The following is a 24,611-nucleotide window of genomic DNA, read 5'->3' as shown; positions in this document are numbered from 1 at the left end:
CTGAAGCTGAAGTTCCAATACATTGGCCACCTCATGCAGAGGGCCCACTGATTGGAGAAGACACTGATGCTGGGAAAGACTGAAGGCAAAAGGAGAAGAGGGCAGCGGAGGATGAGATGGTTGGATAGTGTCACCGACTCAGGACAAGAATTGACCAAAGTCTGGGAGATAGGGAAGGACAGGGAAGCCTGGCATGCTACAGTCCATGGGGTGGCAAAGAGTTGGACACGACTCAACTACTGAACAACAACAACAGCCTTAGTAAATGCTCAAACCCGGAGCTGATCTTGCCATACACCCGCATCCGCATTCAGTAGCATTTTGAAACCGGCTGGGGCTTCTCAGGTGGCGCTGGTGGTAAAGAATCCACCTACCATTGCAGGAGATGTAAGAGCTGTGGGCTCGATCCCTGGGCTGGGGAGATTCCCTGGGGAGGAAATGCGATCCACTCCAGTATTCTTGCCTGGAGAACCCCATGGACACAGGAGCCTGGCGGGCTACCGTCCACGAGGTCACACAGAATCGGACACGACTGAGCACAACACACACATACACACCACCTGCTGAGCGTTAGAAATGGCATCTCATTCTTTTTTAAAAAATGAAAACGTATCTATTCTTTCTTTTGGCCATGCCATGCGGCATGTGGGATGCGGGATCTTAGTTCCCCAACCAGGAGTTGAACCCCTGCCCCCTGCTTGGGGAACTCAGTCTTAGCCACTGGACCACCTGGCAAGTCCTCAGCTTAATGTTTTTTGAGGTTCATCCATGCTGTCACGCGATCAAAGTTTGCTTTTTCGTTGCTTAGTACTTACTTTACTGTATGAATGTAGCACAGTTGATCCATTCTCCCGTTGATGGCCACTTGACCTCTTCTCAGTTTTCAGGTTGTTACAGACAAAGCTGCTATGGACATTTTCATGCAAGCCTTTTTGCTGACATTTGCTTTCATTTCTCTTGGATAAATACCCAGGAGGGGAAATGCTGACTCCATCACAGTTCATTTACGCTATTTCTGTTGATGGACATGGGATATGTTTCTGATGCTTAGCAAAATGAACATTGCTGCTGACAACATTATTGGACACATCTCCAGGCACATGTGTACAGAAGTTTGTCAAGGGTATACCCACGAGGGCCATTTCTGGTTGTGTAATATGTGAATGATGAGCTTTGAAAAATAATGGCCACGTCATTTTCCAAAGTGGTTGTATTGGGTTGACCCCAAAATTCATTTGGGTTTTTCCGTATCATCTTATGAAAAACACAAACAAACTTTTTGGCCAACCCAGTATTATTTTTACCCTCCACTGGCAGTAGATGAATTCCCTTTATCATCCTCTGCAACACTTGGTATTGTAGCAGAGTTAGTTCTCCTTTTTCGGCAATTATGAATGATAGCCTTGAACTGCCATGAACGTTTAGGTCAGGTTTTTTTCCCCCTCATGTAGTATCACCCTGCCTTAAGTACTTTATAGACATTTTGACATCTTGTAGTTTAAGTCCCCGGCTTATCTCAGGGTGTGTGCTGTTGAGTTATTCCCATTTTACATATAAGAAAGCTGAAACTAGAGAGGTGGCCTCCCGGGCCGTATTGGAGTGACTGGTAGAGCCCACCTCCCAGCATCCGGAGCTTGTCAGCACCCCTCAGGGGCACCAAGCTGGCCAGCTGAGACGGTCCTGGAACAGCCTCCCGTGGAGCCGAAGCACTCAGAGCAGCCCTCGGTTGTGGCACAAGGAGTGTGAAAGGCGAGACGTGCCTCTCTCTCTTCCCGCGTCTGCTCCAGTGTCAGGGCTCCCTGGGGAATGTGACCACGTAAAGGAGAAGAAGCTGGCCTGACTCCCCTCTGTAGGATAACTGAAAAATACAGCAGAACATGAGGAAGTAAAAATGCACAAACCCACAAAAATATTTTGATGTACATTAGGTTTTTGCAGCCCTTTTAAAAAATTATCTGATATTTATGTATTTATTTACTTATTTGGCTGCGCTAGGTGTCAGTTGTGGCACATGGGATGTTCGGTGAAATCTTTTCTTCTCCTTTTAGTTGGGGCACATGCGACTATTAGTTGTGGCGTGTGCGATCTACTTTCCTGATGAGGGGTCAAACCTGGGCCCCCTGCATTGGGAGTGCAGAGTAGCCACTGGACCACCAAGGAAGTCCCTGCCCATTTCTTATCGTGTTGCAGAAATTCCCTTTCAGTCCTAGTTTGCTGAGAGATTTTATAATGAATGGATGTTGAATTTTGTCGAATACTTTTCTTGGATTTTTTTTTTTCCAGTCTGTAAAAATGATGAGTTATATTGGCTTCTTATATTTTGGCCCTTCTGCCAACCCCAGATTCTTCGGATTTGGAAGGTCCAGGATAGGGCCTGAAGATTTGCATTTCTAACAAGTTCCCAGATGTTATAGCATGTGTGTGTGTGTGTGTGTGTGTGTGTGTGTGTGTGTGTGTGTTCATTCGTGTCCGACTCTTTGTGACCTCATGGACTGCAACACGCCAGACTCCTCTGTCCTTCACTGTCAACCGGAGTTTGCTTAAATTCATGTCCATTGAGTTGGTGATGCTGTCTGACCATCTCACCCTCTGCCACCCCCTTCTTTTGCCTTCAACCTTTCCCAGCGTCGGGATCTTTTCCAACGAATCGGCTCTGCACGTCAGGCGGCCACAGTGGTGGAGCTTCAGCTTGAGCATCCATCCTTCCAGTGAATATTCAGGGTTGATTTCATTTAGGATTGACACCTATTCCTTAAAAGTTATCAAATAAGTATTCCACTGCGTGGATGTGCCACTTTTATCCGTCCATCAGCCGATGGACGTTTGAGTTGCCTTCACGTTGGGGCCGCCAGGAGTGCTGCTGCGCTGTGGACACTCGTGTGTAAGGTTCCCCGTGGACACAGTTCTCATTTTTCCTGGGTGGATACCCAGAAGGGGATTGCCGGGTTATTACTACTGAACCGACTTCCAAGGCAGCTGCGTCCTATTTCTTCATGTGTTTATTGACCATCTGTATATCCTCTTTGGAGGAATGTTTATTCAAATTCCATTGTTAATTGGGCTGCCTTTCACTGATATATAAACGCTGAGCCAACCTTGCATTTCCGGGACAAACTTCCCTTAGTCAAGATGTAGTGCCCTGCTTATGTGTTGCTGGATTACGTTTGTTAACACCTTGCTGTGGATTTTTATGTTTCTCTTCGTGAAGGATATTACTGGGCTGTAGTTTCTGTGGTTGTTTGTTTTTTTGTAATGTCCTTGTCTGGTTCTGTTATCAGGTAATACTGGCATCACCAAGTGAATTGGGAAGTGTTCCCTCCTCTAGTTTTCTTACCGAGTTTGTGTAGAATACGTATTGTTTTTTCCTTAAATGTTTGGTTGAATCTGACAGCCGAGCTCCTTTTTTAAAAAAAAACAAAAACAACTGCAGTACATTTGATTTATTAATACAGTGTTATATTACTTTCTCACGTACAGCACAGGGATTCAGTTATACACACACATAAATTCTTTTCCATTGTAGCTTATTAGGAGGTTGAATACAGTTCCCTGTGCTACACAGTAGGGCCTCGTTCTCTGTTTTATGTACAGCAGTGTGTGTCTGCTAACCTCAAACTCCTAATGTGTATCCTCCCCGCCCCCTTCCCCTTTTGGTAATCGTAAGTTTATTTTCTATGTCTGCGAGTCTGTTTCTGTTTTGTGAATAAGTTCATTTGTATCATATTTTATTTTAAGAAACATGTATTTATTTGGCTGGGCCGGGTATTAACTGCAGCACTGGGCATCTTCGATCCTTGTTGTGAGATGCGGGATCGTTCTCGTGGCATGCCAACTCTTGGCTGTGGCGTGTGGGATCTAGTTCTCTGAACAGGGATTGAACCTGGGCCCCCTGCATTGGGAGCATGGAGTCTTAGCCGCTGGACCACCAGGGAAGTCTCTCTAGTTTCTTGATGTGGAAGCTTAGATCACTCATTTTAAACCTCTCTTCTTTTTTGGAAGAAGCTATTCAAACCATGCATTTTCATCCAAGCACTGCTTTGGCTGCATCCCATAAATTTTGATATGTTGTACTTTCTTTATCATTCAATTACAAATATTCTCTAATTTTCCTTGTGGTTTTTATCTGACCCATTAGTCATTCAGAAGTGTGTCATTTAATTTTCATATATTACGGTATTTTCCAGGTTTATTTTTGTTATTGTTTTCTAATTTAATTCTGTAGTAGCCACAGAACATACGTCTTACCACTTTAAGTTTGAGATTTGATATATGGGCTAGCACTGCTCTGTCTTGGTGAATACTTCACATATTGTTGAAAAAAAATGGGTATTCTACCATTGTAGGGCGTGGTGTGCTATAAACGTCACTTAACTTAAGTTGATGGATAGAGGATACTTGAAGATTCACATCTTCTAAATCTCTCTTCTGTCTATACCTTCTAGCAATTGCTAAGAGAGTGGTACTGAAATCTCTGACTGTAACTGTAGGTTTCACTTCTGGTTTTGCTTCATCTCCTTTCAGACTCTCTTAGGACGTGCATGCCCAACCCGGAGCTTGTCTTCTTAATGAACCGACTTCTTTTGTCATTATGGAACTTCCCTCTTTATCTTGTCCTGAAGCCTCTTTTGAGATGTTATTAAGGTCCTTCAGCTTCCTTGTAATTGCCACATGCCTGGTGTTCCTTTCCTAGTATTTTACTTAAAAGTAAAGCCCATCAATGTCTTTATATTTAAAGTGTGTTTCTTGTAGAAAGCATACGGTTGGTTATTTTATCTATGCTCTAATATTTAAAGGGGTTTTATTGAAGATAGCCTATAATGGGTCTTGCTTTTTAATCCAGTCTGATAAAGGCTCTGACTTTTAGAGTGTTGAGAACATTTTAATTTAATGTAATTATTGATACGGGAAGCCCAGGTGGCTTGGTGGTAAAGAATCTGCCTGTGATGCAAGAGACTCGGGTTTGATCCCTGGGTTGGGAAGATCCCCTGGAGGAGGAAATGGCAACCCACTCCAGTATTCTTGCCTGGAGAATTCCATGGGCAGAGGAGCCTGACGGGCTACAGTCCACGGGGTAGCAAAAGTCAGACACGACTCAGCAACTAAACAGCAACAGTTATTGACGTGTTTGGGTTTATATCTACTATTTTGCTGTTTGCTTGGTCTCATCTGTTTTGATCTTTTTTCTCTTTTCATGCCATCTGTGATATTTTTAGCATCCATTTTTCCCCCTTTATTGGCTCATTACTGTATATCTCTCTTCTCGGTGGTTGCTGTAGGGTTTACGTTAGGCATCTTTGACTTATCACAGCCTTCCTTCTAATCATATACCAGTTCAGCTCCATGTAAGAGCCTAACAGCAGTACACTGTCCAGCAGTCCACGGTCCCTCCCCCTCTTTCTGCTGTGTCCTGCTTTGCTTTTGAAGATACAGCACACCTTTTTAACTTGCTATATAAGTTATCTTTAAACAAAATTTAAAAGGAAGAAAAACCAGCCTCTTTTATGTTTACTCACACATTTATCTTTTCTGTTACCGAACCGGACTTGGGTCCTCTCAGCGCTCTCAGCAAAGCCGATCTGCTGACAGTCTGTGGCGAAGGGAAGTTCACTGCTTATTTGCAGGGCGCCAAGCAAGCAGAAGGCTCCTGCTCAAAGGACCCAAACTCTGATGGCTCTCAGGGAAGGTCTGAATTTAAAGGCAACATTTGGGGTGAGGTCTATAGCGTGCCTGGCCTTCTTCTGACTGGTGGGTGGTAACAGGTGATGTTTCCAGAATCAGAATCATCAGCCTTCTGGTTCCGACCAGTCTGGGGTCTGTGTGCCCGTGCTCAGCGTACAGTCTGCATCTTCCACCTGCGTGAGGGTCACCATCCCGCAGAGCCCAAAGACGCACGTCCGACTGGCGTGTGAATGCCCTGCGGAGGAACCGGGACTCTGCTTCATGCTTTCTCCCTTGACCGCTCCTCCTTCGTTCCCGCATTCCCCCTCCTCCCTGACTAGTAACTGGTTGTGCCTGCTCTTTGGAACCCAGGGGAGGCCTTGGGGACTAAAGCCTTCATCCTACAAACCAGACCCAGAGGGGCGTTTGTACCCGAGAGACCCTGCAGGGTCCTGCCCGCCGCCATTTCTAGCCCTCTTCACTCCTCTGGGTGGATCTGAGTTGCCATTTGGAATCACTTCCTCTCGGCTTGACAAAACTTTCACGTTTACTGTAGGTCAGGGAGCCACAAATTCTCTCAGGTTTTATTTATCCGAACATCTCTTTCTTCCACCTTTACTTTAGAAGGACATTTTTATGAACTATAAAGTGCCAGGGTCCTTTCTCCCTGCTCTGTAAGGAAGCCGTTCCTTCCCTGTCTTCTGGCTTACATGCCCGTCGTCCAGGCACGTCCGCTTTCAGGGCCCCGGCATCCAGATCCCGGAGTCAAGCTGCCCCCTGGGTGACCAGGCAGGACCTCTGCAGCACCCCTGGCACTGAAGGGGGCTGGAAGTGGAGCCCACAGCAGCGGGGTGTGGTGACCCGGCTGGGAGGCGGCAGAGTGCTCCACGAACCGCAGGGTAACTGTGCTGTCAGCAGGCAGGGACCCTCTGTCGTCACCTGCGTCTCTGCCCCAGCCTTGCCAGCTCCAGGAAAGGGGCCTTTTGTAGCACACAGCCACCCCACGGCCCCGAGGTCCTCCAGTCCTAAATGCCCTTGGAAATCCCTCAGCACAGCCCCCCAGAGGTCCCCCACCACCTGTTCCATCAGACCCTCCCCTTCCTGCCCAGGGGGGCCTGGGACCAGGACCGCAGAAAGTTGACCTATTTAAGGGGAGCCCCCCCAGGCCACTGTGGAGCCAATCGGAGACGGGTCTCGGATGGAAACTTGGCCCAGAGATGTTGGGTCTCTGCAGACCTAGGAGCTGTAAATCAAGCCTGCCAGGCTGTGGGGTTCCAGACCGTGCTGGGCTGTCTTCCAATGCATGCATGTGCTGTGTGTATCTTTCTTTCCAAAAGTCCAGGTTTCTCCCTCAGCCCCGCCGCCACAGTGAGACCCCCCCTGGGCTCTGCAGTTGAGGGGAAGCTCCCAGACAGGCTCAGAGGACCTCAGGTTGGGCTGAGGAGCCTCCCTGGGGGCTCGGGGAGCAGCTGCTGAGCAGGGGTCCCCAGGACTGGGCAGGGAGCCCGCTGGCACAGCCCCAGGTGGGCGGGTGGCCCTCCTCTACGAGACAAGGTCCTTCCCTCCCCGCTCCCGCCCCTCTTCCCTGTCTCTGCTGGCTTTCCCCTTCCCTGGCCTCACGGAGGCTGTCACTTCCACCACGCCCCCCTCCCCCACGGTTCCCCATGGCCATATTGCCCCCCTGGGCACCAGCTCCTGGTCACCAAGACTTGGCGGTTGCCAACAGCCCCCTTCAGTTTTTTAGGGACAGTCAGTGTCTTCACAAACACCATCACACGTTGGAATTTCCAATTTCCGTTTCTTCCTAGAAAACAGAAAACCAACCTCTTGATTTACAGTGAGAAATGTAACAGCCAAGAACCTGAGAATGACGCTCCCTGGCCCAGTAGAAACCGTTTTCCGACCGAGGCTGGGCGAGCAGAGCCAGGGGCCATCAGGCCTCCGGGGTCACACGCCTTGATCCCCTTTCTCAGGAGCGAAGGGCCAGCAAAGTCCTGCCTCGTTCATCTTTGGCCAAGCTCCTCAAAAGCAGCTTCCTTCCCGAATGTGGACTTTTCTGAGGTCTCACTGTTTTCAGATTGATTTTCCTCCTTAGCCATCACACCTCCAGTAGCTTTTTCCCCAGCCAAGCCTTGGAAGCCCCCTGCCCGCGGTGGTGTCTGCACGTGTCCTGCTGGTAGGGCCCTCTGAGCTATGGGTGGCTGCCTGCCCCCCAGTCCAGCAGGTGTGGGTACAGGGGAGACGGGCTGGGGAGGTGATGGGGAAGGAACCGTGCAGAGGTGGGGGCTGGCGGCCGGTTCCCTCGAGCCTCTCCCCCCGCAGGCCTCCCCCAGCCTCGCCTCCTTCTCCCAGCTCTGGGTCTGAGCCCCAGTCCCGACTCCCAGGTGGCAGATCTCTGCCTGCTCTGCTGGGACGCCGTTCCTCTCACAGTCGGTGTTCCTCTCCGTCTCACGGTGGCCCGGCCTCCGTGGATCCTGGCCTCTGGCCTGGCTCCCAGGGCTTCTTCAGAAACAACCGGTTCTGCTGAGCCAGCAAACCAGGGTGCGGTGGGGTTGCTTGCTTGGTCACAGGGTCATTTCCTCCCCCTCCCAGAGCACAACTAGCAGAGGCACCCCCCGGCCCAGGGTCAAGTGCACGTCTGCATTAACGTCTGTATTAACCATAGCAGGTGAATTCTTCCCCTGGAGCAGTGTGGGTCTGCCCGGTAGACCCCTCCTTTCAGGAGCAAACTCTGGGGCCCAGAGAAGGTAGAGACCGGCTCAAAGTCACACAGCCTACTGGAGGCCAAACCAACACCTAAGCTGAGGCCCCGCTGGCCCGGCAGCCTCCCTAGTGACTGGGAACATAGGAGACAGACAGCGGAGGCTGGACTGGGCAGTGGGAAGCCTCGGTGTCGTCCAGGCACAGGAATGCCTTCCCCGGCCGCGCTGACCCCCACCCCCGGCCTCCCCGGTCAGTTGTGGGTCACGATAAGGACTGTCCACTGTCCTTCGTGTCCTCCGGGAGGGATGTTCAGAGGCCTGCAAACACACGGCCTGGCCAGGCTCCCAGCTGCGTGGACGGGGACCCAGAACAAGGAGAGAAATAAAAGGGCCTTTGGAGGAGCCGAACAGCCTCCCAAAACACCCCTACCCCTGCCCCTCTCTCTCAGCCTCACTCTGAGCCACGTCACTTTGAACACACTCTGCCAGGTTTCCTCTCCTGGGGTTGCCATTGGAGACAAGCGGCTGCCTCGGCCTCTGCCCGCCCAGGGCCCCTTGGCTCCGAGGTGGTGGTCCCCCGCCTCAGTCACTCTCGGTCATCGAGGCCTAGAGGCAGCCCCACGTGGAAAGCTCCCGTGTGATCTCGCGGACGTCCGGTTTTTTCCAAGGATAAGCAGCGTGGCCGTCGTCAGGCCGGGGAAACATCAGCCGGCAGTCTCCAGTGACCAGCGCAGCGGTTTCTCGTGCAGGCCGCAGACCTCGCTTTTAGCCCCACTCACTCTGAACTCGAGACTGGTGTGCGTGCTGAGCTAAAAGCAGCCACTCCCACAGGTGGGGCTCCTTGTTATCCATCCCAGGATGCTCTGCCTGATCCGGGGCGCTGGGCCCACTACAGGCAGCGGAGGGCTGGGCGTCCTCGCCTGGCGGGGAGCAGCGGGAGGTGCGTTGGGCTGACGGGGGCAGAAAGAAGCCCTCCTGGCGTTCCCACCACGGCCCCGGCCCACAGGGGCCGCAGCTCATAGCGCCGCGGGACCCGGGTGGCTGCTAAATGGTGATGACGTCGTGGAGAAAAGGCCCCTGGACCAAAGGTGAGACACCGATACCCAAGCTGCCTTTGGGTTGTGTGGACAAAGGCTGGATTTCAGCATGGAAATTTTGTGTGATTTCCTGAGCTGCCAAGACGATAGAACTTTCTTTCATCTTCTTTGGTTACTCAGAAGGCAGCATAGGGCCCCAGAGATATGGAGCCCCCGGGTCCATATCTCTGGGGCTTGCTTGGTCACAGGGTCATTTCCTCCCCCTCCCAGAGCACAACTAGCAGAGGCGCCCCCCGGCCCAGGGTCAAGTGCACGTCTGCAATAACGTCTGTATTAACCATAGCGGGTGAATTCTTCCCCTGGAGCAGTGTGGGTCTGCCCGGTAGACCCCTCCTTTCAGGAGCAAACTCTGGGGCCCAGAGAAGGTAGAGACCGGCTCAAAGTCACACAGCCTACTGGAGGCCAAACCAACACCTAAGCTGAGGCCCCGCTGGCCCGGCAGCCTCCTGGAGCCGCCTGGGGTCCGCGGGAGCCCCTCAGCCCTGCTGTCTGTTTGCAGAGCTGGGGGGGCAACACCCAAGCTGGGGTGCGGGGGACAGAGAGCATCGAGGCAACACAGCTGGGGACGCCTCGCAGTTCTCACCCGGCTGCGGTGTAAACCCTCCTGGAGACACTTTTCCAAAAATATTGAGGCCCTTCCCAAGGAGGGTGGGCCTGCAGGGCTTTCTGTGAGCCAGGGGCCAGCGGTCGGTGGGGTGGAGTTTGGGGGCCTGCGGTGGAGGCCAGGGGAGCACAGCAGTTCCCCCCCATCAGGAGGCTCACTGGTGTCTGGGTGGGGCGGGCGCCTCGGGGCGGGTCCACGTGCTGGGACACAGGTGGGCTCGTGTCCCGACATCAGCAGGTCAGAGGGAGGGGGGCGTCCGTGCCTCTTAACGAGGGCTCGCACCGCGGGGGGGTTGGGCTGCAGTGTCTCTGCCTACACCTGGCCGGCGTGGAGTCGTGCCCTCACGCCCCGCCTCAGGTTGGCTGAGGGGCAGCCCCACCTCCGCCTCTCGGGACCCTGGGCGAGACGCAGACCAGGACAAGGCAGATGAGTGAGTCCGGAGGCCTGGCGAGGGCGGAAGCACTGGCTGGGCAGGGCGCTCTGCCAGTGGGCGGGGGCTGTGGGTGGCAGGTTGCCTTCAGCGTCGCAGCAGATGCCGCAGTTGCAACTGCGCCTCTCTTTATGCTCCATCTCTGCACCAGTGTTTGCTTCCCCGGAGGGGGGCCCTGCGGCCAGAGCCGAGGATGCTGCGTGGCCCCAGGCCCCGGGCTCTGCCGAGGAGGGAGGCGCCCCCTGCATACGTCTTTCACTCATCGTCGTGACTCGTGGCTCTGACCCTGGGCCCCAGCCCCTCCAGGGAGAGGAAAGAGGGGGCGTGTTTCTTTGCTTTCTGAGATTTCCGCCCCGCCTTCCCGCTGGCCTCTCCAGCCAGCACAAGTTCCCCAGGGGTGTTTTCCTGTGGGAAGAGCAGAGTCACAGGGGTAACAGCCTCCAGATTCATGTTTGTGGGGTACGGTTTGTGTCTCCACATCTCTGGTGGAAGCGGAGCAAAACCCAGGGCGCCCATCCGTGGCAGCCCCCTCAGCCTCGTCTACAGCTGTCTCGGTCAGGGGCCCCCCCTGCACCCCGCTGCAGAGGAACCTGCCCTCAGCACACCCGACCAACAGAGGGCGGAGCGGAGTCAGGTGCTCTGGCCTGTCTCCCACCTGCCCGCCAGGGCTTCCTGGTTTATCGTTAACTGTTATCTGATGTTTCCACCAGATCCCAGCGTGCCCTCCAGGGGCCTCAAGGCTGAGCTGCTGGGAGCTTTCCGTTACCTGCCTGCTTCGGGGGAAGGGATGTCATTCATCCTGTTTTCAAAAGTGGGTTTTTTTTGGTTTTTTTTTTTAATCACTGGTTCCTTTTTCTGCAGAGCCCCCTGCAGGACTAATGGCCCACAGACTCTGCCTTGGGGAGACAGCCCTGCTTTCCTTCTGGGTTCCTGAGTCAGGAAGGTCTGATGGTGTCTTGGTGGAGGGCAGTCCCGTTCCCAGGGGCCGTCGGCGTCCCCCTGCCTCACTGTCCAGCGCTGAGGCCCCTGACCTGCCTCGGGGGCCGCACCTCAGGGGTGCGCATCCTCCAGCCTCTGGTCGTCCACCTGCGGCCCAGTGTTCCTGCTACCCTCCCTGGGGCGGCCCCTCCTCCATGTCACCTGTCACCATGCCACCCTCCCACGGGGCACACCTGTAAGGCAGCCCCCTCCTCCCAAGGCCTTTCGGGGCCCCACCCCGGGGCTCCTGTCTGAGCCCTTCTCTGTGCAGACCAGGAGCTCCCCAGCCTCCCTCTCCCTGTTGCCTGGGTGGGGTCCTCCAGGGTGGGGGACCGGAGGACCAGCGCCACCCCCAGGCAGGGCTTGCCTTCCCACCCTCCCAGGCCAGGTGGAGGGCCCTGGTTGGTGCAGGCCAGCTGCCGCAGTCTCTCAGCCTCGGGGCCCTGGGGGAGGCAGGAGCCACCAGACTCTGTAAACACGGCTCTGCCAGCTCCAGCTCCACCATCCAGGATCCCTGGGGTCTTGGGCACGATCCTTAGCTCTCCACGCCGCCCTTTCCTCTCTCTTGCACGTGACTCTCATAGCCAACTGTGTCACACGAAGCGATGACACAGCCCGGGGAAGCGCAGGGCAGGCCGTCACTGAGCCACGGGGCCCTGGGGTCTCAGGGCCACAAAGTCGCTTGACGTTGTGGGCCCGCCTCAAGGCCTCTGTTGTCAGCATCTGGCTAATTGGATTCTGCGATCGAATCTGGGCAGCTTAACACAGCTCCTGAAAGCTAAATAACCATAGCTAAACCTGCTGTAATGGAATTTTTAAGGCGCTACCCATTGCAGATTGGAAGTGGCTGTTTTCTGCCAAGAGTGCAGGGCCCCGTGACGCTGTTTGTCTCCTCAGAGGCCCTTCGGGGGGGTCTCTGCACAGCTGGACTGTAGGAAGCCCTCCCTGCTCCAAGTGCTTGGTGCTCAGGAGGGGTCCCAGGGGCCCCGGGGAGGAGTGGCCACTCAGGGACCAAGGCCACGGCTGGAAGGCTGCAGGGCTGGGGGTCAGGCCCCTCCGCGTCCTGTGGAGGGGGGCAGAGAGGGAAGGGTGCCTGCCCCCACTGACCCACTAGCTGAGCTGCTGGGTCTGGGAGCACCTGCCGTAGCACCCTCAGCTGCTGCTCTGAGCTGGATCTTGGGCCCCAGGCACCCCCTGCCGCGGTGCAGCAGGGAGCAGGGGTCCTTGCCACCCTCTCTTCTGTGCAGTGGCAGGGGGCCGGCCGGGGTGCGCACTCGGCCCATATCCTGACCCCTGGCCTTCCCCCGCCAGCCAGTGGCTCTCCTTGACGGTCTGCTGGCCTCCTCCTGCCTGGTGCTGCCCTCCCCGAACGGCTGTGGGTCGCCACACACGGTCGCCTCCTTGGGGAGCGGGACGAGGCTTCTCTTATGGCCCTGCCTGCTCTGGGCCCCTGCCTGGTCTGTGACCTAGTGCCTGGCTAGCAAGTGTTGAGCCTTGAGCTCTGAGAAGCCCCCAGCTTCTTTTCACACTTTCGGGTGTTCCTCCCATCATGGAGGCAGGTCCCGGCCCAGCCCTGAGGAGGGAGCTGGTGGGTTCGGGGCAGCTCTCATCTCCAGCCACAGTGGCTGAGGGGAGAGGGTCCTCTTCACCCAGTGCCTGGACCTGGAGGAGCTCGCGGGCAGGTGAGGGCAAAGCCAGGTTCCCCAGAGAAGCAAGGGAGAAACAGTGCAAGATGGGGCGGCCCCGGGGGCGCCCGACTCCCCCGTCCCCACCGTGTCACCTCCCCCACCTTCCAGACCAGCCTTTGCAGCCTTGGTTTCAAAAAAGCTGCCCCCTGACAGGGCTTGCCCACCCAGAAACTTGATCCATTTTCCTCAAAGATGGGGGGTCTGCTTCTAAAAATAGCCCACCTGGCTCTGCTCTGCTGGCTGTTTCGGTGGCAACCCTCTCCTTCCCAGGAGTTCCAGGTGAAAGAGGGTCCCAGCAGTGCCCGGGGGCTCCTTAGTCACAGCCGGCCAGTGGAGGCTTTAGGAGACCCCCCAAGTGGTCAGGGAGGTGTGTGTGCCAGGCTGGCGGGGAGCTCAGAGGGACCTGTGAGGTCTCTGAGCCCGGGAAGCATTCTCAGCGCTTAAGTGGAGAGCATCCCCCCTCCCCCAGGCAGTAAGTCAGAGGAACTGACCAGGACAGGTGAGAACGCAGCCTCGGGCCCCGCTCAGCCACCGACCCTCGGTGACGGCCCCCAAGGTGTCTGCGTCCTGATTCCCAGAACCTGTGAACGTGTTACCTGCCGTGGCAGAGGGATTGTGCCCACGAGGTTGAGGACCCTGAGCTGGGGAGGTTATGCGGGGCCCACCTGGATAACCTTGGATAATCACAGAGTCCTTATAAGAGGGAAGCAGGAGCCAAGGAAGGAGAGCAGCCTCTATGAACCAGGAAAAAGGAGGAAACATCCTCCCCCGGAGCCCTCAGCGGAGCGCAGCCTCGCCCCAAGCCTGAACTTTAGGGCCTCCGCCCTCCACGGCTGTAGGAAAGTAAGTCTGTGTCACTTGAAGCCGCAGGAACCGTTTCCCAGGGCTGCTGTAACAAGTCTCCACAAACCCACGGCTTCACGCCACGGAATCTTACCTTCTCACGGCCCTGGAGCCCACAAGTCCAAAATCAAGGTGTCAGCGGGGCTCTCTGACGGCCCAGGGAGACTGTGTCCTGGGCCTGTCTCCGCTGTGGCGTCGCTGGCAACCCTTGGCTTGTAAATGCTTCACTCCAGTCTCTCTCAGCACACGTGTATTCTGTGTCTTTGCTTCTCTCCCCGTAGATCCGTCACAGCAGGTCAAGGACCGGCCCTACTCCAGTATTATCCTAACTTATGGCACCTGCAGCAGCCCAAAGGAGGTCACATTCTTTTTAAATTTTTACTCATTTTTGGCTGCGCTGGGTCTTCATTGCAGGCTTTCTCTAGCTAGGGCAGGCGAGGCTGTTCTCCAGGTGCAGCTTCTCGTCGCGGTGGCTTCTCGTGTTAGAAGCCCAGGCTCTGGGCGCCTGGGTTTCAGTAGTTGCGGCTCTCAGCTCCACGGGTTGTGGCACGTGGGATCTGCCCGGACCAGGGATCAAAGCCCTGTCCCCTGCGTGGGCAGGTGGACTCCAATCGACTGTGCCACCAGGGAGGTCCTGTGGTCACATTCTGAAGTTCCAGGAAGGACACGAATTTGGGGGGGGGGACACACTAGCCAACCCAGGGCAGCACTCAAGGGTTGGAAACTCCTGCACTGGCCGTGGACTGCCTCGCTCTGCTGGCCTGGTCGGGGCGGATGGAGAAGCTGCGACTGCTGCCTTGGGAATGCATCAGTAACCTGAAGGTCCTGGATTTGTTCTCTTCTAGCAAAAAAATGGAGGATTCGTTCTTGCATTTAGCCGGTGAAATCTAGTGGGTATTTTGGGAGCCAGTGCTTTTCTAGAAACAGTGGTGTCGGGAGAACAGGCTGGAGCCCTTGATTCCACAGGCTGTTGCAGCACGTGATCCTGTCGTCCCAGAGCCGCCGGCACTTACCCTGACCACGCCCCATCACCCCCGCCTCGGCCCGTGGGCCAGACTGGGGGTTCTTTCCATGCTCCACAGCCTGGAGCTGCCATTTGCTGTTGTCACTTGAGCCAGGGAGGCTCCGGGCACCCCTGGCTGAGGAACATCGTTCTTAGCAGGTGCCAGAGCATTGGCCCAGAATTCCCCGGGGAGGAAGGGCAGAGCCGGTGCTCAGGAGTCGTGGCCTTTGCAGCTAGTGGAGCAGCTCGCTGGGCTCCTGCTTAGTTGCTTTTCTGTGAAGTTAAAAAAAAAAAAAATTTCTTTTTAATTAATTTATTTTTAGCCTTGCTGGGTCTCCGTTGCTACACACGGGCTTTCTCTGGTTGCAGCGAGCAGGGGCTACTCTCCAGTTGCAGTGCTCAGTCTTGTGGTGGCTTCTCTTTTCGCAAAGCAGCAAGGCTCAGCAGTTGTGGTTCACGGGCTTAGCTGCCCCGCAGCACGGGGAATCTTCCTGGACCAGGGATCGAACCTGTGTCCCCTGCATCGGTAGGCGGATTCTTAACCACTGGACCACCAGGGAAGTCCTGTGTGCAGGTTTGATCTGAACGTCAGAAGCTCCAGGAGCAGCAGTGTGCAGGCAGGCAGCAGGGGTTCAGCACGGAGGCGGCCGGGCCGGGAGGCAGGAGGACGGGCGGGCAGAGCTGCTTCCTCCTGCCCCAGCCTCCTCCTCGCCATCCCCCCCAGCTCTCCCATCCTTCCTCCGTCACAGACACTCTGTTCAGCCCCCTCGAATCAAGCCTCTGCTCTCCGACCCCTTCATGTTCCCGCCCCCGGGGCAGCCTGGCAGGCCCTCCCCACGGCTGCACTGTGCCGAGTCCTGGCCTTCACATGGGCTCTGCCACCAGCCAGGGCTCCCTTGTGGCCTGGAGCATGGCTTCGACGTGGCCCCGGAATTCAGGTGCTGCTGCTCTTGCAGTTGCAGCATTTCTGTAGGGTTTTGAATCTGTGGATAGTTCAGTGTCTGCCGTGTTGTTGAGATGTGGGTAGTTACTTTGTTCCTCTCACAAGCTCATTGTCCCTGAGTTTCAATCCCAGTGGAAGTGGGGACACAGAGGACATGTGGGGTCAGAAAAGCCTGAGAACCTCCAAGGCCACCCACTCGAGAACTGCAGCCTAAACCACTTTGCACACGTGAGCGTCTTCCTTCCTCGGACGACATGCCTGCCAGCAGAACTCCCTTCTAAGTTGGGGTGGCGGTGGGGGGCTGGAGCAAGGCGCCCTGTTCATGCACGTGAGGAATCTGCCGGTCCATCTTTCAGAAAGCATGGGTGGAGTCAATGCCACCCGTCCTTTCTGCCAGCTTGAGCACTGTCACATCGAGTGGTTTCATTTGCGTCTTTGATATTGAGCTGTATCTGTGTGTCCAGTGTGGATTTGCTGCTTGCAGAGACCCCTGAACTGAGACCTGGGACTTGGCACAGCCAGAGTGCACCATTTGGGGGCCAGGGTCCCCTTCCTTGTTCAGCTCCTCCCTGCACTCTGCCACCAGAGCCTCTTCTTTTCCGTGGACCTCTGCTCAAATGCCCACACAGTCTGTTTTGCCCCGGGATGGAGGCCCGCTCCAGCTTGTGGCTCTGTGCCCCTTCTCCGGACCCTGCCCTCCTGTGTGTGACTGCCGCCTCTGTGCAGGCCTCCTGGGATGCACCCTAGATCAGTCATCCGCTCACTCCCCTCCCTGCCTCCTCCTGTCCTCACCGTCTCTCTGGGAGGCACTGGCTGCCCTTCCCCACAGGACAGACTGTGCTGCTCAGCAGTTGCTGACCTAGTGCCTTCCCATCCCGCCCCCAAACACCCAGCCAGCGCCCTGGGAGCAGAGCAAGCCGTTCCCCGTGTCCTGGGGAGCTGGACCTGACCTGCACCCCGAGAGCTGCTTGCTGAGGTGCAATGACCTCCCCCCAACCCCAACTCCCGGCCGTCCCGCAGGAAGATGCTCAGAGCTAGGGTGGTCAGTTCTTGCTCGGAGTACAGGGGCTCATGTTCAGGCTGACCACAGCCAGCGTGCCCCCCCATGCCCCTCCCGGTGCCCAGCGGCAGCCACGCAGACCAGTCAGTGGCCATTCTGGTTATTAGACATGTTGAATCCGGGAAGCAAGAGGAGGTTGCATTGTAACTCAGAGCCCCAGCTCTGAAGCTGGCAGGCCTGGAGGCTGCAGAATTCCTGCAACTGTGGCCCTGGGTGACCTCAGAGCATCTCCTGCCCCGCAGACCTACCTCACCGGGTCATCAGCGGGCACTCACCAAGGCAGCGCCTTGCCCAGGGCCCAGCACCCAGGATGGCAAGATAGGCCCCAGCCATTCGAGCTTTTCTCAGGTGATCCAGGAGGAATCGCCTCCATGCAGACCACCTGGATTCAGATCCAGCTCTGCCCCCTACCGGCAGGGCCCTAAACCCGCGATTCCATGTCAGGAGCTGCAGAGTGGAAACAGTCGCTGTCTGCTGGCCACCTTGAGGCTCAGCATTCTCGTTAGTCAGGCGAGGGGTCAGGACCTGGCCAGGCACATGCAGTCTCCAGACACCGGGTTGTTTCGGGGCTGGATGGGTGGGGTGAGCCCTGTCCCCAGCCCAGCTGCCCCCCACCGCCTCCTTGCTTGGGGTGGGGGTGCCCTCCACAGCTGGTCAAGCATTGCCCCCACCTCAGGGCATGCGCAGCGGTGACTCAGCCACGGCCGCCCCCACGCACCCTGCCTGCCATGGGAGGAAGTCTTCCCTCACACTGTACTTTTTTCAAAAATCTGTATCTTGGGTTACAGATTTTCATCACCAAAAAAAAATAGATAAAAGTTTCCTGCTGATTATTTCTGAAACAAGGCATCTTAGAAACCCTGGGCAGTCACAGGCTCTGGTACTCACAGGCCCAGGCCAGCCGTCCACCTTGCCACTCTCGCCGCTGAGCCCCCCTCGAACAAACGCTGGGCCGGCGAGGGGCCAGGCGCCAAGGTACCCCCGGCTCCCAGGATTGGGCGCTGAGGGGAGGGCACCTGGGGCCCTGGAAGAGGTGAGGGGGTGGCAGGAGGGGAGTGAGCGCCTGCCCGGCCCCTTGCAGGGGCCTCCGCAACTGGGTGTGAGTGGGGTGCTCCGGAGGCAGACAGACGAGCCCGCGGTGGGGGGTGGGGGGAGCACGGGGCAGGACTTTGCCTCCCCGAGCCCCGTCGCCTGTCTGTCCCCTGGGGATGGTACAGTCCCTGCCTGACAAGGCCATTGAGAGGCCACGGCCGGTGTCTCCACGCGGAAGACCCCACAGGCGAGCGTGGCCTTGCTCCTTGGGGGAGCCCTGCGGGAGGGGCCCCGGGCGGCAGCCAGGAGGGGCTGTGACTGTGGCCTGGGGGGTCTTCAGGAGGGCGCTGAAGGCGGGCCGGTGTTGGGCCAGGGACACAGAGGGGAAGCCTGGAGGCACAAGTGCTGTGTCTGCAGGGAGCGGGCAGCTTGGTGAGGTGGGGGCGGGAGGCAGGGTCCGTCGGGCTCAGCCTGTGACTCGGGGACTCTGCTTCATCCGGTGGCCTCTGCGGATCTGGGACAGGAGCTGCCTACTCCTGCCTGCACCCCGCAGAGCTCAGCCAGGCCCTGTCATTCAAGCTGGTCCCCTCTCCATCCCATCCCCCAGGGCCTTTGGCGTGCCCGGGCCCTGAGAACCACACTGCGTCTCTCCACAGATGACTCTGGGGACGACGAGGGCGGGACCCCCTCCCCAACCGACAAGAGCGAGCTCCACGGCACCATCAAGAACCTCTCGCTGAAGCTGGACGACCTGAGCACCTGCAATGAGCTCGTGGCCAAGCACGGCGCGGCGCTGCAGCGCTCCCTGAATGAGCTGGATGGTCTCCGGATCCCGGCTGAGAGCGGCGAGAAGCTGAAGGTGGTCAACGAGCGGGCCACCCTCTTCCGCATCACGTCCAATGCTATGATCAACGTGAGTGCTGGGGCCCCCGGGGAGGGGCCGCTCCCTCCCCCTGCTCTCCTGCTCCTCCGCGTCATCCCATCCATGCCCCGTGGCCGGGCCAGGTTGCTGGCCCTCGCTGTCGGGTGGAGCCCGGAGCTGGGCGTGGGGCCTGGCGGGCACTTCGGGCCTGGGCACGGGAGGCCGAGCGGAGTGGCTAGCTCTGTGCCCACAGCAGGGACGTGGCTGCCACACTGTCCCGCCACAGCTGTTGCCCCCACCCCGTTCTCGAGTGCCCAGCCCAGACGCAGCGTGTCCGGGACCCGTGACCTGGGGGGCTCGTGCATGTGGGGTGGGGGGTGCTGGCATTGGGGGTCCCTCGGCCAGCAGAGCTTGCCAGCTGAGGCCGCCGCGGTCTTGCCCACTTGAGAGTAAGGGGCTGAACGAGGGGCCCCGTGTGTGGACTGAGGGCTCAGCCCCAGGGGTCACCCTCTGCACGGGTCCTGGGAGCCACACGGAACGTGACCAGGAACCTGGAGGGTGTTTCCGTGGTGGTGGAGGACAAGGCGGAGCCAGGCCACAGGGCTCTCCCTCTCTCAGCCTGATGAGTGCTCTGGACACAGGCCTGCTGGCCACAGCCTCCCCTCCAGGTGAGCCCCCCAGGAGGGTACACCCCGGCCGGGATGGCGGCGCTGGGAGCCGGGGCCAGGTGTGGGGAGTGGAGGCGGGTGCAGACGATGAGGCTGGGGCAGGTGTCAGGCTGGCCACAGCAGTAGCAGGCAGTTCCCGGCTGGGGACTCGGGCCCTGCAGCGAGGGGCCTGAGTGGAGGCTGGGCCGTCCATCCAGCACCAGGGGAGCTGAGGGCAGTGGGACGGCCCCTGCACCCCATCCCCAGACTCCAGGGAAATGCACCCAGGTGCCCGCGGGCATGGGCTTGGTCTCCGGTGTGGCAGCGCCCACGTGCCAAGGGCCTGCTGGACCGCAGCTCTGCAGCCGCCCTGCGATTTGGCCCCGTGGTTGGTCTGCTCCCTGCTTCGCCCGCACCCACTCTCTTGGTCCTCTGGCCTCTTCCAGCCCCCAGACTCCAGGGGCCTGGGTCAGCACACGTCTCCCAGTGACAGGCCCCAGGTCTGGCACATAAGGACTGAGAACGCACTCGCGGTTCCCTGCGGCTCCCGTGGCCCGGCCTCCCCGGCTGCCGAGCCTGGAGCCACATCATCTCCACGGGCCGTTCTGGTTTCTCCCAGATAATGAGCTGCTCAGTTGGCGTCTCTAGGCAAAAGAACTTATCGGGCATCAGAGGCTCGTCTGTGTTTACGAAGCCGTCAAGACGGCTCACCACCTGAGCATGTAATGAATTGTGTGGTGGGGAGGAAGCCTGCGGGCGGCGCTGGCAACAGGAGACGCGGTGCGCGTGGCGGAGCCTGCGCTCTGCCCGACACAAACGTGACCCTGAGGAGGGCCCCTCCCCGTCTGGCTCCCGTGAGGGGCAGAGAAGTGAGGTGCTGAGAGGCCAGGCTTGAGCAGAGGCCCCATTCCTTCCGGGGACCCTTCCCTTCAGCTGCTCCTCACCCGATGGGAGTCGGCTTGGCTCTGGGAGGGCGGTCTGCGTGGCTGACAGTCACTGAGTGCCCAAACCCCCACCGTGTGCAGAAGGGCCACACAGGCGAAGCGTCCGCACCCCTGGCCCAGGACCCCTTACCCTCCCCATGGCCTCGCTAGTACCGTTAATACCCACGTGGAGAGCTGCCCGGGGCCACCAGCTGCTAGTGGCCAAGCTGGACACAAGCCCAGGTCTATGCAGCCTGCGGGGGGAGTGACAGTCCTCGTGACGATTGGGGTGAGACCCCCAAGGGCCACAGAGGTCCCTCCTACTCTGAGGTCAACACAGGGAAGGTGGCCTCTGCCCAGGCCAAAGCCGCATCTCAGACGCTGAGACCCTTATGTACCTCTTACCTTTGGGCTGCAGCCTCACCGGGGTCTTTCCTGCAATGGTGAGGACCCAGGATGGGCGGAAGCTGCCCCAGCTGTCCCCTAGGTCCCCCAGGTCTCACAAGAGGAGGAGGAAGCCGGATCTCCCACCGCTGGGCGCCCCTGCCTCTCCACTACCCCCTCCCAGCTCCCTGCTCTGACCGAGGGGAGCCCTCCTTGGGAACCTGGGGCCCCCTCCTCCCACCCACTCCCACCCGGCCCCCCCGCCCCGACCAGGGGGACTCCTCCTTGGGAACCTGGGGACCTCTCCTCCCACCTCCCGTGGATGGTGAACAGCTGTGGGTTCTCCACCTCAAGGCTCCAGTTGAGCCTGGGTCGTGGCAGGGGAGCAGGAAACGGGGGCCAGCTGGTCAGGCAGTCACCTCCTCGGGAGGGCCCCGGGCAGGCAGCACACCCCACGGGGAGGCGGCTGCTGCACCTTCACTTTTCCTCAGGCGTCCGGGGTGGACCAGCCTTCAGGAGAGAAGCGGCTTTCAGATCTGCGAGGAGGCAGCGCTGTTCTCAGCCTTTAGATCTCGAGCTCCCGGCAGGGCAGGGAGGGGGGTGCGCTGCACGGTTCCAAGTGGCCCACATCTCACTAACCTGCTATAAAGTCATCCTAGTCCCATTTCCTCAGCTGCCGTGTCGGTAAGAAAGTGCAGGCTCTGCCCCCAGGCCAGGCCCAGAGCAAGGTGCAGAACCAGCCCGGTCACCTGGCCTTGCAGAGACCCGGCCTGCTTGTGGAGAAATAGGAATAGGGCTTTATGCCGTCAGATCGTAGATACGTCTTTCTCACGCGAAGGTCACGCTGAGCCCACCCACAAGCCCAACAGCTCCTCCCAGGGCCCGTCTCACAGTCCGCTTGGCTGGCTCAGCCCTGGGTGCCAGGGGCTGGGATGGAGCACTGGCCACAGGGAGCCAGACAGACGGAGCCAACTTCCCGTGGTCACGCTGCCGACGAGGCGTTCCGCATGCGCCCCCTCCCCTGGCTCACTCAGCAGTGTATGGTGGGGAAACAGGCAGCTGCTAAGGATAAGAGCCCAGGTCTTGTGGCTTCAGAGCCCCCTACTCCAGCCTGTGGCCTCCTAGGGGGCAGGAGGGTCAGGAACCCCTCCTCTGCCCACCTCACCCCACCTGCAGCCCCACATCCCCGCCTGCCCCGCTCTGCCCTGTCGGCAGGTCCACGCGTCTCTGGGGCTTTTTTTTAATTTAATTGCAGTATAGTTGACTTAGAACGTGGCGTTGGTTTCTCCCGTACAGCACAGCGCCTCAGTCCCGCGTGTCCACCTTCTTTCGTCCTCTCCTCCACTGAGGCTTATCCAGGTGCTGGCGCAGTAGGACCTCGCTGTCTCACGGGCTTTTCTACCCCAGCGTCGTGCCCATCCTCCCCGCTGAGCTGGGCGCCTGTAGGGATTGGACATGGCTCCCTTGTGCTCCGGAAGCCCTGTAACTTCCAGGCGTGGCACAGAGTCTGGCATGTGGGAGCATCAGTGAACGAGAGAGAAAGACAGTGGGGTGGGGCAGAGGGCTGTGAAAGAAGCAGGAGTGACCGCGTGACCCGCTCAGCATCTGGCAGGATTCCCTAGTGAGTGAGTCCATGAGACTGATCAAAGGCAGCCCAGCAGGCCCATGCTGGCATCGCCGACTGGGTAACTGTGCATCACTGCCACTTACGAGGAGCCTCACAGCGCCGTGAATGACCGTGGCTCCTAGGCTGAGCCTCAACGTGTGTGCAGGGCACCCCCAATCCTGGCCTGGGTGTGGAGGCCAGGACACACCTCGTCTTACGCGGTGGCTGCATCACGGGGTCTGAGGTGGAGAAGGGCAGAATTCACACACGCCACCAGTGCATGCTTTGCGTGTTAGTTTCCACAGGGTCAAAGAACGCACTCCCGCCTCCTTCCCACGAGCTTGTCTTTGTGGTGAAGCAGATGCCCTGGTTTGGGGCCGGCCTCTGGGTGGCGGTGACAGCAGGCGCCCGGGACGCCTCGGTTCCTTCCTGGAATCTTGTTTGCTCCCCTCAACGGCCACATGAGGTTGGTGTCCTTACAGCTTCCTTGTCACTGTCCTTCGTATCGTTCAGGCGCTACCCCGAGGCCCAGAGCAAGGGCAGCCCCAGTGTGGAGGTGCCGGGCCCCCTCCTGACGTGGCCCCTCCGAGCTGGGCAGGAACAGGGTGAGGGCAGCCGACAGGTGAGCAGAGCTGGGGGGTGGGTGTGCCCCACAAAAGACCAAAGACAGTTGAGGTGCAGGAAGCTGGGGGCGGTGGGGGCCAGGTGCTGGCCCACCAAGAGTGGTGGCCACCAAGTCCCCCGATAAGGGCCCAGTAGGTCAGAACCTGTATACTGGGCCCCTCTGTTTACCAGGGAAGGGAGCAGCCCACAAGGGACACGTCCTGCTGCCCGCAGGGTGGGCTGCAGACCCTGACGGCAGGGGCACAGGACGCGAAAGCCCAGCAGAGCTGGACCTGAGGGGGGCCCCAGCTCCAGCAGGGGGAGCTGTGAGAGCAAACGTGGGGTGAGCAGATGTGCTGGGTGCTGGGGAGGCGGACGGCAAGAGTGGGAAACTGCCGCGGCAGGACAGGCAGGTGGGCACAGGTGAGGACAGGTACGTGGAGAGAGAGGCAGCAACTCCGGGCACTGGGCCGGGGCCTCGCGTGTGGGGCATCAGAGGAACAGACCAGGTCAGAAGGGGCCCTTTCCTGCTGGAGGCCCTCTGGGGCTGCTCTGAGCCCCATCTGGAGAGCACAGGGGGCTCCTCACACCCCTCCCGGTGCTTCCAGGGCCCGCGGGCAGGCTCCCGTTCAGCCGACCACTGCTTGGCTCCCAACAGCTTGCTCACTCAGGGCCTGGGGAGAGGAGTAAAAATAGATTCCAGGACGGTCTAAAATTGGTCGGTGAGCTGGCGTCCAGATGGGGCCGGCTCCTGCGCACGAGGGTGAACTATATTGAGCCTGAAAGGAGCCACTTTAAAATGTGGACAGAAGTGAGAAGCCGCCCCTGCAGGGCCGTGAGCAAGTGCCCTCCACGTCCAGGGAGGGCTGGCCCGTGTGCGCGGCAGCCAGGCTGAGCCAAGCCCACAGGAGGAGGGGGCCTGGCCCCAGGAGCCGCTCAGCCCGGAGGGGTGGCGAGGCTGGTGGGCGTGCAGTGTGGCCACATGGCTGGTCCTGAGCCAGAGGGGCCCCCTGAGAGCCTGGCACCGCTGTGGCTCCCGGGGGGCCCTTGTTCTCAGTCTCAGAGCCCGAGACGGCTGTGCTGCTTCCCAGGTGGCCACCTGTGACCCAGGCAGTCCCTTCACACCATCAGGAGGCGAGCGCGGAGGCCAGCCTGCCGCTCCTGGGTGGGAGGGGAAGGTGGCTCCCTGGACCTGGCGTGAGCTGCTGGCCACGCAGAGGGGCCCACGGAACCTGTGACTCCGCAGAATTTTCCCCCATTCGCTCCCTTTAGTACCACAGACCAGTGGGGGCGGGTCCACAGCGATGCTGGCCACAGGAGGGTCGATGTGGCAAGGTAGCTGGTGGAGCAGCCCCGGTCTCCCGCCAACTTGGGAGCCCGAGGCTGAGCGCCAACCACAGGGCCATCCGCCCCGGGCGGGGCCTGGCTGCTGCAGAGGGAAGCGTGGCCCGTCTCCCTGCATCCTCCCTACGAGCTGGGTGACTGGAACCTGCTGGGTGTTGAGGGCTGGAGACCATTTCCGAGCTGGCCCTGTGGCCCAGGGCACCT

At 58.6% G+C, this 24,611-nt stretch overlaps 1 protein-coding gene across 8 annotated transcripts in view; it reads left to right on the top strand.

Moving 5' to 3' along the window:
- Nucleotides 1-24,611, top strand: part of OSBP2 (oxysterol binding protein 2) — a 119,161-nt gene that overhangs the window by 75,672 nt on the left and 18,878 nt on the right. For all 8 annotated transcript variants that reach the window (XM_081542520.1, XM_081542519.1, XM_081542518.1 and 5 more), the window contains one exon: nt 18,695-18,951. In XM_081542520.1, coding sequence (XP_081398646.1) covers nt 18,695-18,951 — 257 coding nt within the window. The remainder of the gene's footprint in view (nt 1-18,694; nt 18,952-24,611) is intronic.

The sequence above is a fragment of the Giraffa tippelskirchi genome, chromosome 11, assembly GCF_054371585.1.
Source record: "Giraffa tippelskirchi isolate mGirTip1 chromosome 11, T2T-mGirTip1v1.2.pri, whole genome shotgun sequence".
NCBI lineage: Eukaryota > Metazoa > Chordata > Mammalia > Artiodactyla > Giraffidae > Giraffa > Giraffa tippelskirchi.
This window is presented reverse-complemented; position numbering and strand designations above follow the sequence as displayed.